Source organism: Euphorbia lathyris, chromosome 4 (genome assembly GCF_963576675.1).
Source record: "Euphorbia lathyris chromosome 4, ddEupLath1.1, whole genome shotgun sequence".
Lineage (NCBI taxonomy): Eukaryota > Viridiplantae > Streptophyta > Magnoliopsida > Malpighiales > Euphorbiaceae > Euphorbia > Euphorbia lathyris.
In genome coordinates this window covers 14,107,207-14,122,028 of record NC_088913.1, presented here as the reverse complement: position 1 = coordinate 14,122,028, position 14,822 = coordinate 14,107,207, and the positions used below count along the sequence as shown (strand labels likewise).

At 32.5% G+C, this 14,822-nt stretch overlaps 1 protein-coding gene across 9 annotated transcripts; it reads right to left on the bottom strand.

Annotated features, from left to right (window-relative positions):
• Window positions 1-9,634: 9,634 nt before the first annotated feature.
• On the bottom strand, window positions 9,635-13,736 carry LOC136226458 (putative F-box/LRR-repeat protein At5g02700). Of its 9 annotated transcripts, none has more exons than XR_010687737.1 (5): window positions 12,543-13,736; window positions 12,269-12,436; window positions 11,847-12,057; window positions 10,692-10,979; window positions 9,635-10,282 (listed from the first exon to the last, which is right to left on the bottom strand). XR_010687737.1 is itself a non-coding variant. In XM_066014951.1 (4 exons), the coding sequence occupies exons 1-4, from the start codon at window positions 13,638-13,640 to the stop codon at window positions 10,924-10,926; spliced, it is 1,533 nt and encodes a 510-aa protein (XP_065871023.1). In that variant the 5' UTR covers window positions 13,641-13,736; the 3' UTR covers window positions 10,322-10,923. The 9 variants fall into 9 exon arrangements, 2 of the variants coding, with proteins under 2 accessions (XP_065871023.1, XP_065871022.1); XR_010687736.1 differs by having other exon boundaries at window positions 9,636-10,242; XR_010687740.1 differs by having other exon boundaries at window positions 9,636-10,242; window positions 11,937-12,057.
• Between the last annotated feature and the right edge of the window lie 1,086 nt (window positions 13,737-14,822).

Genomic DNA, 14,822 nt, shown 5'->3' with positions numbered 1-14,822 from the left:
TATAACAGGGTCATTATCAGATGGATTGGACAAACAAAGCAAGCCGTTACATGAATTAACTATCTTATACTTGTGATTCTTCATATTCAACTTCAAGCAATTCTCAATCCCTACCGCTTCTTTATCTATCATTTCGATGTTGCGCAGTGGCAGTTTCAATTTTGAGTCAAGTTTAATCTTAATAGATGAGCTACCATAAGACGTGTCAAGCTTGTCCTCAAACTCATCTTGGTTTGGCTGCACAAGATAAAGCATTCTTGACAGTAATGTAAAACCTGAGGTTCGAAGTAGAGGATATACCTCAGATTTATGGAAATGGAGCTTTGCAAACTCAGGGTCTGAAATTAGATCATACCATGTTTTGCATACACATTTGCATACAAAAATCCTCTTTACAGGGAGCCTAAGTAGAATATTTACAAGAATGGTATTTGGCAGATCAGAAAATGAAGGACCTGAATAGTTAATGCGTATGTGGCTGATTTCCCCCCTTTCATGCCTTTTTCCCTTTGCTGTTGAATTCCTTCTTCTTTTCATAATACTGAGACAGTGGAAATGAATGTATGAGCAAACTGAAATTAAATATCTATTTTGGAAGTAAATGAATTCATCTGACGATTTAGCGATTGATTTCTACAATTTTTCTGGTCCAGCCATTCATAGCCGATTTAAGAGATTCAAACCTAAAATCTGATGAAGCAGGTGTTCAATCTTATCTAAATTCTATGATTCAGTAACACAATGAATGAAAAATCAGGAAAATAACATAAAAATCAGGAAGCAAAGCAATTACAGAAAATGGAAGTGAGAGAGAAGCAAGTATTACCCCAAGGAAAATTGATGGCCTGGAAAAAGAGAAACGCTGAACTGATTGTTAGATTTAGTGGCGTGAGAGTACATAACACAGTTGCAATTGGCGGGAATTTCTTTTTTTTTTTTAAGTAATGGGCGGAAACTTAATTTATGGAGGGAAATGCATTTTTGGGTCGGAATATTTGGCTAAATTACACCCATTGCTACTCATCTTACCCATTTTTGGAGATCGGAACACGGGAAATCTCCGCAAAATATCGCAAGAAAAATATGGAAAAATGGACAAGAGATGATTTTACAAGCATAAATTCAATAAAAAAAATAGTTGGCTATGTTTAATAAAACATAAGTTGGTAATTCCTTATAAGTAGAACCTCTACGTATTAAAAAAAAAATAATGAATAAATTTTAATTTCACCGACGTTCATTCAACTTTGTTCTTACTAGCATTATGATCACTCAACTAATTTAATATAAAAGTTGTTTAATTTTTGAACCTTTTGACTTTGATTTCCTTTAGATTTTGTTTGGTTAAGAGAAAGAAAATTATTATTTAGATAGAGAAATCACATAAACATATGATTTGGATAATAGAAAACGTGGTCTCATTATATATATTGTTGAAATTGGTAACCGTCGTTTTTTAAGACTATTTACTTTCATATGTTAGTACGGATAAGGTTGAATGACTCTCAGCTTTGAACGGGTCAGCCAAGTGTTAGCTACATCAAGTCCGTACTTCTGATCCAGAACAATGTTGCATTACACTATTGCCTCCACTTGAGGCACAAGCTTGCGCTACCAAACCCAGCAATTTAAGTTGTTATGCTGGAAACTAAATAGGTATTTGAGGTTGTTGATGTATGATAATTGAGATTGACTTAGTAGAAAATTTTAGCTTATCAACTTCATCACTAGTGTTTACTAAAAATGAGCTATGACAAGAAAATTTGAGCAGCTTATGCAATATGCTAATTCAAAAAATAATTAATCATCAAACTCTATGAAAATTTAAATAGCATCATGCTAATCGTGTCAAAATGAAATATAGAAATTAAAATTAACACTCAATAATGTTAAAGGTAAAACCTGTAACCAATATATATTTTACTTTCTTTTATTTTTGTTCTCTTTCCAGATATATTTTAAACCATTCTGATTGTTGGAATAAAAAAAAAAAAACCATTCGGATTGGATTGGATTCTGGAATAAAAAAAATCACACTGTCTATATATTTTAAAGGGGGGCTGCAACAGCCTCTTCTACTCCATTCAATGATAGATTGGTAAATTGTTAGGAGTAATTAAATGTAAAAGTAAATTTGATATTATTAATTTGATTTTACTCAATACCATATAATCTTGATGTCCCCGTTTGGGCATTGGATCGTTATGGACCCAATTTTAGGACTCTTTACAAGTATTGAAATTGAACAGTATGTACCGTTTTTAGCAAAGCAATGCCCCTAAACTCTTGGGCACCCAAACAGTGAAAAGAGTTTTCTGAACTCCAAGATGAAATCAGTTTTGAGTTTAATGAAGTGTGCATCAATCTCATACAGAACAACTTTGTAAAGGCAACACTTAATCATAAACAGTCAAATAACAGTCAAATCAACATTTTCAAATTTTTTGTAACATGAGTCGAAACTCGAAACAGACTTCAGTCTTGGCATTCAAAAAATCCATTCATGAACAGGTAAAGAAATTATCACTTATTTAAGCTGAATGTCGACGCTTCTGTTTGCCAGGGGTCTGGTCTTCTGGGCCGCTCTTCATGATAATAATGGTAATTTCTGCAGAGCAAAGCTGGTCCGAGGTAACTTCAGTCATAGAGATGGTAAGGAGGAAAGATATCAAAGAGGCTCTCAGTTGAATTAAGTATCCGGGTTTAAATAATTGTGTTGTGGAGTAAGACATTGCTATAATCGTTAAGCATTTGGCTCAAGATCCTTTTATCTCTTCTTATGGACTGATTCTTGATGAGTGTCAATGGTTTCTTATTAGTTTTAATGACGTTAGTATCAGTTTTGTGAATCATTCTAAGAACATGATTGCTCATCAGTTAGCTGGAGTAGCTTATTCTATGACATCGTTCTAAGAATATACTTGCTCATCAGTTAGCTGGAGTAGCTTATTCTATGACAGGGTTTTCAGAGTTCGACCACCAAATTTTCTGTTACATTCTCTATTTGTGGATTATGTATAACAAATCCAACTCATTTTCAACTTACACTATGTTCAGTGACATGAAACAACTATTTCATCATATTTTCCAAAATGTGAAGCTACTTCCTCCGAAACTTGAGACATGAAGTGGCATTATTATTACACATTTAAACTTTCTGTAGTTTGATATATGCATATACCTACTTTCTATAATCTGATGAGTACTGTGCTTAAGGCCTACCTTGAAGCGATCATCGAAACCCGTCTCCTATCACGAGCCTTTGCTTTGTCCACAAATTCATCATACACTTGGTCCCATTCAATCATCCAAACAACACATCAAGACTGTAAACCCAGAACCCTTTGTGTGGTTACAGTAGTCGTATGAGATGCAAAAACAATTAATAAAACACAAATTAACACACAATAATCTTAAATGAAATTCTAAAGCGTAACAAAGCCAACTGATTATGGACTCACCTAGAAGAACAGCCAATTGATAACGACATAAAAAGCTACAAGCCTAATTAAATCCTCAACATCAGGTTGAAGATTCTGAAAATACAAACAATTAAATGCTCGCCACAGCACATAAACAGTGGTAACAAACGTCACATTCTGAATCGAGCAAGAAAAATCTTACCCAGTTGGAAATAAATGAAACATAATATCTCATAAAGCAGAGGTTTAATTGTGAGAAAAAAATAGTGCAAAGAGAATTGAAAATGCTATGAACTCTACTATGAATTGAAAATGGTAAAAAAAACCTAATTAATTGAAAGCTAAAAATCTCATAAAGGATAAATTTAATCATGGTATCTATTAGCAACAATAAATGAATAGCCAAACCAAAATCGTGAGAAAGAAGAAGAAATATTTACCTGAAATACGAGAAGCTCTATACAGTAAAACCTCTATAAATGCATATCTTTGGGACCGGAAAAAAATATTCATTAAGCGAGATTATTTATTTATCGATAAATGAATAAATTATTCATTTATCGATAAATTAATAAATTATTCATTTATCGATAAATATTCATTAGATGTGTAATTATCTTGTTTAGGAAATATATTATTTGATTGATTTGTAATTATCACATTAGCATAATTACAAATCAATCAAATAATTGCAAGATTCGTTCAGAAGATGCTAATATTTCTAAACCAGAAGTTGGTCAATTAAATGAAGATATCCAAAGATTAAGTGATGTCATTTCTAATTTATGCTATAGAAATGTGATGGACGTCGAACATCTTTTGAACTATCCTAGCGAGAATGATGCAGTTATGGAATCGCTTACATACAAAGAAATTATTCAGTCAATAATGAACAATGATGATGAAAATGATCCAGAGCCAGATGATAGTTGTGTTGTCGCAAATGTATCATCAAAAGAGGCCTTTCAAGCAATGATCACCTTAAACAACTACTTGTTACAACATGAGCAAAGTATACCAGAAGTTTGTGTTTGCACTACAAAAAGTTTTGGTGTTCATTTTGGTTTAGGTGGAAAGAAAAAACAATCAACTATAGATGCAATTTTTCAGAAGAAATGACTTCTAGTTGATTGATTAAAAGGTTTTGGTATATATATATATATATATATATATATATATATATATATAATTTAATAATTATTACTTTATATTTTCATTGGGTCCTTAAGGATTTAAATATTTTTTATTACTTAATGCATTTAGCAAGGTTATTACTTTAGTCCATTGGCCCAAGTCGGGACCGGAAGAATTTATTATATAATCGAGGTTATTACTTTATCGAATATTCATTTATCGAGGTTTAACTGTACTCTGAACGACGTCTACTCTATGTTATAAGGAAGGAGATGGTATAGTAAGAAGTTTATAATTTTAATTAGAATATGATTAGGTTTAGGTTTAGGTTTAGGATAGAATCCTAATTGTAGTATACGTGTTTCTTTAAGAATTATAAATTAATTTTATTTTTAAATAGATTAATGCAAAAGAAAAAAAAAACTTATATGGTAAAGTTATTATATGGTCAACAATAATTGTGGCGGATTCCCAAAACTTATATGGTAAAGTTCTTATATGGTCAATAATAAATTTTAAATTAAATAAAAATTATCAAATTAAACCGCCATCAAATTGAAATATATCAACATAATCATAATTAATCTGATTTTTCTTTCTATTCAGATGATGACACATACATCAATATTTGAATTGACGCTTATCAACCGTTGTTTCTCAATTTTATCCGAACATTTCAATTTTTTTTACTAATTAGAACGAAAAAAGTAAAAATAAAATAAATTAAATAAAGGAGAACAAAACGATGACGTAGTTTACCAAGGTTGGAGCGAACAACATCCATGTAAGTGTAGTGTCTCTTGATTTAATTCATTATATTTTTTATAACACTTCGATAATATTTCAGTCGGTTTGATTTTGTAACAAAAATTACTACATTAACTCAATCGACTGAAATAAAGTTTAACTAAACCAACTGAAATAAAGTTTAATTAAATTTATAACATAATGGTTGAGTTAATATAGTAATTTTTGTCACAAAATCAAACCGACTGAAATATTATCGAAGTATTATAAAAACTATAACGAATTAAATCAAGAGACCACACTTAAATGTATGTTGTTCGCTCCAACCTTGGTAAACTACGTCATCGTGTTGTTCTCCTTTATTTAATTTAATTTTTTTTTTACTTTTTTCGTACTAATTAGTAAAAAAATTGAAATGTTCGGATAAAATTGAGAAACAACGATTGATAAGCGTCAATTAAAAATATTGATGCATGTGTCATCATTTGAATAGAAAAAAAAAATCAGATTAATTATGCTTATGTTGATATATTTCATTTTGATGGCGGTTCAATTTGATAATTTTTATTTAATTTCAAATTTATTGTTGACCATATAAGAACTTTAGCATATAAGTTTTTTACCATATAAGTTTTGGGAATCTGCCACAATTATTGTTGACCATATAAAAACTTTACCATGTAAGTTTATTTTTTGCATTAATCTAATTAAAAATAAAATTAATCTATAATTCTTAAAGACACACGTATACTACAATTAGGATTCTATCCTAAACCTAAACCTAATCATATTCTAATTAAAATTATAAACTTCTTATTGTACCATCTCCTTCCTTATAACAAAGAGTAGACGTAAAAATTTCTTCTTCTTTCTCACGATTTTGATTTGGCTATTCATTTATTGTTACTAATAAATACTATGATTAAACTTCTCCTTTATGAGATTTTTAGCTTTCAATTAATTAGGGTTTTTTTTACCATTTTCAATTCATAGTAGAGTTCATAGCATTTTCAATTCTCTTTGCACTGTTTTTTCTCACGATTAAACCTCTGCTTTATGAGATATTATGTTTCAATTAATTCATTTATTTCCAACATATAGTTTTGTTAAGAGAATTTTTGCATTTTAGTACTTTCCACTATTTATTGATAAATTTTTGACAGAGTACTGATGAAAGGGAAAAAGATTTCAAAAGCTTGTGGCCAAAAAAATAGAAACGAGGAAGATGAGACTGGCCAAGTAGAGATTAAATGTTCAGGTTGTTCAACTACGAATTTACCTAGCCACCTCCTTGCAGCTATTCTTTTTAGACCGTCGATCAAGGAGATAATTGTTTGCAAATGCATATGCAAATCTTTTTATGCTACAATTTCAAATCCCGAATTTGGTCATCTGAGGTCTTTCCAATTGCTCGAACCGTGTCACATGTCAAGAATACTTTATCCCCTTAAGCTTGAGCAGGATGAATGCTTCATGGACACACTTTCAAGTCCGCAGCACCACTATTCTGAAATTTGTCAGGTTAGTATGAAATTCGATTCCAAGTTAACGATTCCATTGCGCAACTTCCCATTGGTTTTAAGAGATAGCATTAATAGCATTGAAGAAATTACATTGATAGAGAGTGATCACTGTTATAAGATAGTGAATTCGTGTAATGGATTTTTTTGCCTATCTGAACCAATGGATAATAAGCCTGTTATTATGTGCAATCCAGTTACAGGCGAGTTTATTAATCTTCCGCAAGTCATCAAGGGTAAAAATGATTATAGTTATGATGATTATATCAAGGGTAAAAATGATTATAGTTATGATGATTATATTATTAATCATTGTGGGTATGGTTTTAGTCCAAAGACCAATCAATACAAAGTGGTAAGAATGTTTGAGCAATATTCGGATCCGGAATATGACACCATTGGTAGGTTGGCTCAGGTATTGAACCTGGTCCCTATTCAGACCTAGATCTACTTTTTCTTTGACTTCTAACACCAAAATCATACCACGCCTCCATGACAAGTTAAAATCATACCACACCTCCATGACAAGTTAAAATACCTAAGCATGACTAATTCAATTCAATCAAAATCCCTAAAACCCCTAAATATCACTTACTGAACTCAATTCACCAATTCAATTTAATCAAAATCCCTAAATATCACCAATTCAATTCAATTGACCAATTCAAAATGTAATTCACCAATTCAATTTATAATCAAAATCTCTAAAACCTTGTAACATTATCAATTTAATCAAAACCCCTACAATTTAACATATTATCAATTCAATTAAAACGCTACACTATCAAATTATCAATTCAATTAAATCAAACCCCTAAATATCATCAATTCAATTAGAGACCCAACTATCACATTATCAATTCAATTTAATCAAAACCTTAAATTAAAAACTTACTTCTATCTCTCTTCCCCAACTTCCGGCGGCTACGGCAGCGGAACCCCCTCACCGGCAGCGACGAACAGCGGCAGCAGCAGGTTGAATGCGCCGGCAGCAACCTCTCCTCCTCTCGCACACAGGAGCAAATCGCGAAAAAGTTGGTGTGGAGGCCAAATATTTTGCTGCAAGGTTTTATATTTAATTAAGAGCAATTAAGTCATTTCCTCAAATTTTAAAAAATCCTAACATACACCTAAAACCAATGTTATAAAACTCGGACCGGCCGGTTCAACCGATTGAACCAGAAACCGGCTAGGTCATCGGTCTGAATTGAACTGGTTTGTTGCACAGAACCAGAGTCAGACTGGTTACCAGTGTGACTCCGGTTTAATTTAAAAATTCAATCGCACAAGCACTGCTTGTAGTTTCTCCACTTGTTCTACTAGTTTATTTATGGGTTAAGGTGCAAAAATACCTCTAACGTTTTGGGTCATGAGCAATTTTACCCCTAACGTCTAAAATGATGTAATTTTACCCTCAACACATTAGGAGTAGTAAAATTGCTCCTGACCCAAAACGGTAGGGGTATTTTTGCACCTTAACCCTTTATTTATACTACCTAGTATTCTTGGTTCTACTGCTAGTTTCCGATGTGGGATTAACATATTATTGGAAAATTACCAATATAATCCAGCCACTTTATTTTTTTTATGAAACAGCCACAATTCTTTATAGAAAGCAGGTTTTTCATTTTCTTCAAAAAGGACCAATATTTTTTATTATTTTTTTTGAAAAATGACCAAATAAACACACTTGATTTCAATATATTATTATTATTACCCCAAATTATATATAATTTATCTCATGTCATGTTGATGTATTGGATTATATATAATTTATAAAAAAATATTCAAATTATATATATATATATATATATATATAATATATATTATTTATTTATTTATTACATCATCCGGTTCGACCAATCCGAGTCATCCGATCCGACCAAGTGACTCTTGACCCAGTTATAAATCCGGTTTAATGTCCAGTCCGGTTCTGATAACATTGCCTAAAACTACGTCAATTTGCTTATGACATTTCAAAAAAACTATTTGAAATTACACAGATGGAGGCTCCATCTTCTACATTGCCATGGCTGGGGGGCTCCCAGCCATAGCGGTTTCTGTTCTTACCAGGAGCGGAATACCCCTACTGTGGGTTTTCCGGAGGGCCGGACGGTCGGCCGACCTTGCGTGACCCTCCCTAGCTCTGCCCCTGAGGATAACTTCAATATGCCATTGGATCTCAATTAAGCTCTGATCCCATGTAAAATACCATCAGAAAATAGAGAAGGAATCAAGAACAGAGGAAGATAAGATGAATTAATATTCATTGATTCAACAATTGAAGCTGCATTTAGCTTATATACATCTTAGCAATCTAACGAACTGACAACTTCTTTATTTCCCTCTTATATTCTGTTATACGTTTAACAGAAAAGTAGAGCTAGCCCTTCTCACGTGTTGCTTAATCCAGGTCACGTGTTTACTAATTCCACAACTTCAATCCAAATTCAATCTATTTAACCCAATTTCAATCTCTTTCACTCTAATTCAGAATTTTTTTTATTGGAAAATAAAATATTTGCAAGTGTTTGTGGTTATTGTTTTCAGAATGGTAAGAATGAATGAAGTATGATTCTTTTAAAAATGTTTTACTCTTTTAAAAATAATAAAACATTTTCTTCGCTTTCTTCGTATAATTATCTCTTGACTAACCTAAAATTTTCGGTTGACTAATTTTTCTAAGCAAGCAAACACCAGAAAATCAGAAAAGTATCTCTTATACAATATTTTCCGGCAAATAAACGGGACCTAACTATTAATAAAAAAAACTCAACACTTGATTGTTAAATAAAAGAAACCCATTAATGTTTCACAGCAGTATAATATCCAATGCACTCAAACAACGACTAAAGCATAAATGACCAGCTCTTGTTACAATATAAACTGTTGGATTTAGCAAACCCAGTTTATATTTCATACCATCAAGAAATATAAACTAGCAAAACCCACCCAAGTCTTCGTGGTTATTCCAATAATCTAATTAACTAGCTCTTTTCAGTCATTCAAGTGTCAAAAAAGCGACTGGAAATTATAGGGAAAAATCGGTATGCAAGTTGATGAGGAATATTATAGTCCTTTGTCCAGATCAGAGAAGAAAGATCTGAATAAGTTTAGGGAATACACGTTGTATGGTATGAAAATAGGCCTCAAAAGTAGGCATATTGAATAAATTCTGCAATTTAGTCAATACCATTTAAGATTTTATGCAATTAAAGATCGATGCATCTTCACTAAACCCAAGACAATATCAAAGTGCACCAAAATTTTGATAAGCATTCTCTTCCAATGACAGAATCAGGAAAGAAGATCTGAGATGCAATTACAACACCTCTAAATCATCTTCCAGACAAAGAGCCACTTGAAACCATTCCTCCCAGAGTGAATTATGATGTCCAAGAATGCAGCAAACCTCCCTCCTACACGAAATTCCTACAAGTTAATGTTTTCATTCTCAACCTACAAGTCACATAATCAAACCATTATTTCCTCCACTTCCTCAGAGAAAGACTATCAAACAATTCTCAATCCTAGTCCTTGCACATGAGATCATCCATACAGTATACAAAAAGAAACACCAGATATTCGATATATTTTTCTTTGAATGAGATCTCAATTCCATTGACGGTTTCATTAGATGTCTTACAATTAAAATCCCTCTTTTTTTTGTTCCAGTTCAATCACCGTCGTGAACCCTAGTTAGATTCAGACATGATACACCTTCTTGGATTCATTTTCTCCAAAAGTTCCAACAGATTATTACGAACGTTAAGAAATGCTTATACATTTGATGACAAAGAAAGGTAAATAAGATTCATTGAAGACAAAAAAAAATGTCAAGTTGTTGGGTGTTCAACTTAAAGTTTACCTTTGACTGTGGTTGGAAAGACAAGTAAAAAGATCGATGTATGAATCAGTAAGTTCATCTTGATCCTTGACTTCCTGACTTCCTTTTCTTTGCAGCAGCCATGGACATGTATTGAGTTGTGTTCTTTAAGGAAAAAAGCTTGCTCATGTCCTCAACCTTCCATTCTGATCTTGGCAAGCTTAACATTTCTTGAGAAACTTTCAACTGAAAATATCTTCTATCAGCTTTCAATTCAATGACCATTTTTTCCAACACTCTTGCATTCTTGAGAAAAAACAAAACTATTGTCTGAATTCACATCAAATTTCATTAATGATAATTAAAAACCACATATAACTAATTAACTATGAATATCACCAATAAACAAAGACGATTAGAACAAAACACGTCTCACAGGACGAGCCTTTGCGTTCTCTAAAAATTCATCATTCAATCATGAAAAGCACACATCAATAGCATAGGATGCAAAAAAAAACAATTAATAAAATCATAAATTAACACACAATAATAATAATGTTAAATGTAAAACTTGTAACCTGTAATTCTGAAGTTCAACAAATGCAACTGATTATCATGGTCTTGGGCAAATTTCAAACTTTAATCTCAAAACTAGACAAATAGAAATTTACATCATCAAGTACCAAATGCTTTTTTTTTCTGAAAATCCTACAAGATGCTTTACACCAAACAATTGACAACGAACATAAAACGCCACAAGCCTAATTAAATCCTCAAGTCAGGTTGAAGATTGTAAAAATCAGCTGACGGCTCATATTGCATCCCAAACTTGATGCTGAAAAGCCTCTGCTTGACACTCAAACCAGATTACAGGCATGCTTTTTCTGGATAGAATTCCAGGCAGAAGCAACAGATAAACAACCAGAACTATTCCCCTTCCATTTGATACCCATCCGTTTTAACCAAAGAAATCTGGTTGAACAACCTCCCAACAAAATTCATCCATCAACTCCATTTTCAGTAGCATATATATAGCAATATATAAAAGCAGTTAATCATCTGCTCCTCCAACTATTTGTGCCAAATGTAAAAACTACAAAAAAATTCCTATTTCCTTAGAACATACAAACTCAATAATGGCATTTTGAGAACATCTTGGTAAACATAACAATTCATGAGAAACTTCTAACGGAAAACCTGTTCCATCATCTTTCACCACGACCACCATCTTTTCTAATACTCTTGCATTCTTAAGTAGAAACTGAATCAAGTATAGCATATGCTGACCTCTGCCATCTCCCACCGGAAAGTCAAAGCCAACAATCTTAATAGTCTTAAGATGTGATTCCAAACAATCGAAATCAGTCGCATCTGGAAGCCAGTAATTATTCCCACCCTTATGATTGACCTAACATTAGCAAATGTTCAGCCAAGAAACTTAAGAATACATGTAAATTGAATACATATATTTATTAAGCTATACAAATTAACAAGTTACATCATTTTTTATTATTCCATTTTCTTTATAAACTAAAAATTCAGAAAACACATGGAGTGATAAAACTTTCTAATGCATAAAATAATTTGATATTTAAAATTTCAAAGGTTCAAGAAATTACCTTACGATATGGCGGAACATTGATAATTAATTTCTCAAGCACAGGTGAAATACGAAGTACGTATGAAATTCTTGAATGATGCTTTATCAAATGAGGAGAATTCAAAGTCAAATATTTGATATTTAACCGTGGAGAAAACCCATCTTCTACCTTCATAGTTGGCAAAATCTACAAACATAATGTGGAAATAGAAATTCATAAAGCAGATGGCAAAAATGTTAACTACACATGTTCTCCTGAATAAACAATGATGAAATGTTCCATTAAAAGTTACCGAGATAAACCAACTCCCGAATTTTAGTTCCTTGACATGTTGAAGCTGCTGCAGAATGTCCTTAATCAAGCCTTTACAAGCTTTTTGCCCCCGAGGATGTTGAAAATCAATAGTAGCGCAAAGTGAAGAAGGCAAATTCAGCAATTTAGCATCGTTAATATTCAAACACCCGAGCAACTTCAGTTCTTTAAGCTTTGGACATGAGATTTCAATATCAAAACCGCCTCTAATACTTCCTACAACCAATCTCTTCAAAGATTTTGAAGCAATAACTAGCGGATCAAGCACGCGAACATAGATTGATTCAATTGACATTGACTCAAGTAAGGAACTTCCGGATAGAACATTTTCAATCGCTTGAGCAAACAGCTTTGGATCATTTGTAACCATACCTTGAAGGCATACTTCCTCAAGCTTTGGACATGAAATTTCAAGAACAGAAATGCTAGGTATGCCATGATGTAAAACCAATCTTTTCAAGGATTTGGAAGCAATAACAATTTTATCATACTCAGAACAGCTTATTAATTCTAAGGATTCGAGCAATGGACTACCAGATACAAGATGTTCTATGGTATGATCAGTCAATTTACAACGTCTAATGTTCAATACGGTGAGACATCCCCAATTTACCTTTCCATTAGGTATAAAACTACAACCAACTGTTTTTAATTTAACAAGTGAAGCATTGTTGAAAAGGAATTGCGGTAACAAGTAAAAACCTTCCATTGATAAACTCAAATTTAAGTCCTCCACGTCTTTACTTGTTGCAAAATCGATTTTCGAAGCAATTTGAGGATCTCTCTCTAAGTGAAAAAGACGAAGATATAGATGAAATTTGTAGATCTTGGAGCAATCGTGGAGAATTAAGGTATCATCAATGAATTTAAGATTGTTTTCATTAAACATACCATCGGAATTGAAGATGAGAACCGGAACTTCGGTCCATTGTTTTTGCCATCGTTTTGATAGAATTCCAGTCTGAATAGCTTGTTTTGTTGATGGCAAAAAGGATAGGATATGTTGAATGAGAGAATCTGGCAAGTCACTGATTCGATCTTGTTTCTCCTCCTCCATCTTCAACCTTTTGCTTCCCATTTCCTCAGTCCGCAGAAGAAAATCACAAGGAGTAAACAGAGCGTTTCCAACCGAAGGAATGGTCGACAGAAAACCTAACGCAAGCAGAAAGTTGCACAAATGCATACACCGAATTGAAACTACGCCGTTTTGGTACTATGGACTCTTAAAACTGAGGGTATAATTGGCAACTAAATTTTACAATTGAAACGGGTAAAATTGGCCTAATACACAAATGACCCCTTGAACTTGTCCAAATGTTACAACTGCCCCTCTCAACTTTCAATTGTAACAACTTACCCCTTAAACTTATTCAATTGTAAAACATAACTCCAAATTGGGAATTTTTTTACCCCGTACTTGAAGCAACAGTAAAAGAATTTTCCCGGTATCACGCTAAAGATCTGATTATCACACTCCACGAGCGTTGCAGACTTTGCATTTTACGCGTATCTTCAATTGCAGTCCATGTCAGCAATTTGGGGTTATATTTTACAATTGGACAAGTTTAAGGGAAAAATTGTTACAATTGGACAAGTTCGAGGGGTAAGTTGTTACAATTGAAAGTTGGAGGGGGCAGTTATAACATTTGGACAAGTTCAGAGGTTATTTGTGTATTAAGCCGGTAAAATTCGAATAGTCTCATCAAATGTGAAAATCTGTAGATGTAACGTTTTTTTTAAATGAAAATGTCTCCATCTTCATTAGATACGAAAAGAACAAGTACAATAAGAAACGGAAAAAGTAAAAAACCTTATAAAATCTATAATAGGACGAAAACGATTACAAAGAGCAATAAAATCCATTAAAGGTACTATAAAACATACATAAAAATAATAACACATATATTTCATTGAAATCATAATCCGCAGAAAAGCAACTGCAATCGAATCTTCATTATTTAGGTCCTTTCGAATATTCGGATCTGAGTCTTTTTTTTTTTTGTAACCACGCAGATATATTGATCCACATATAAAATAAATCGTTTCTGCTCTTGCTAATCCGAAAAAAGGTATAAACAGAATAATAGAGAGTAGATACAATTCAAACGGATAAAGAGATCTAATAAAATATATAAACACAAACTAAAAAAAATACAATAAAAAACAATACAGTAAACCTAACCCGGCGAGAGGAGGAAGAAGGAACTTCCTTCTTCCTCCTTAACGTAGATGTAACACATTACGTTATATCTCTTGAAGT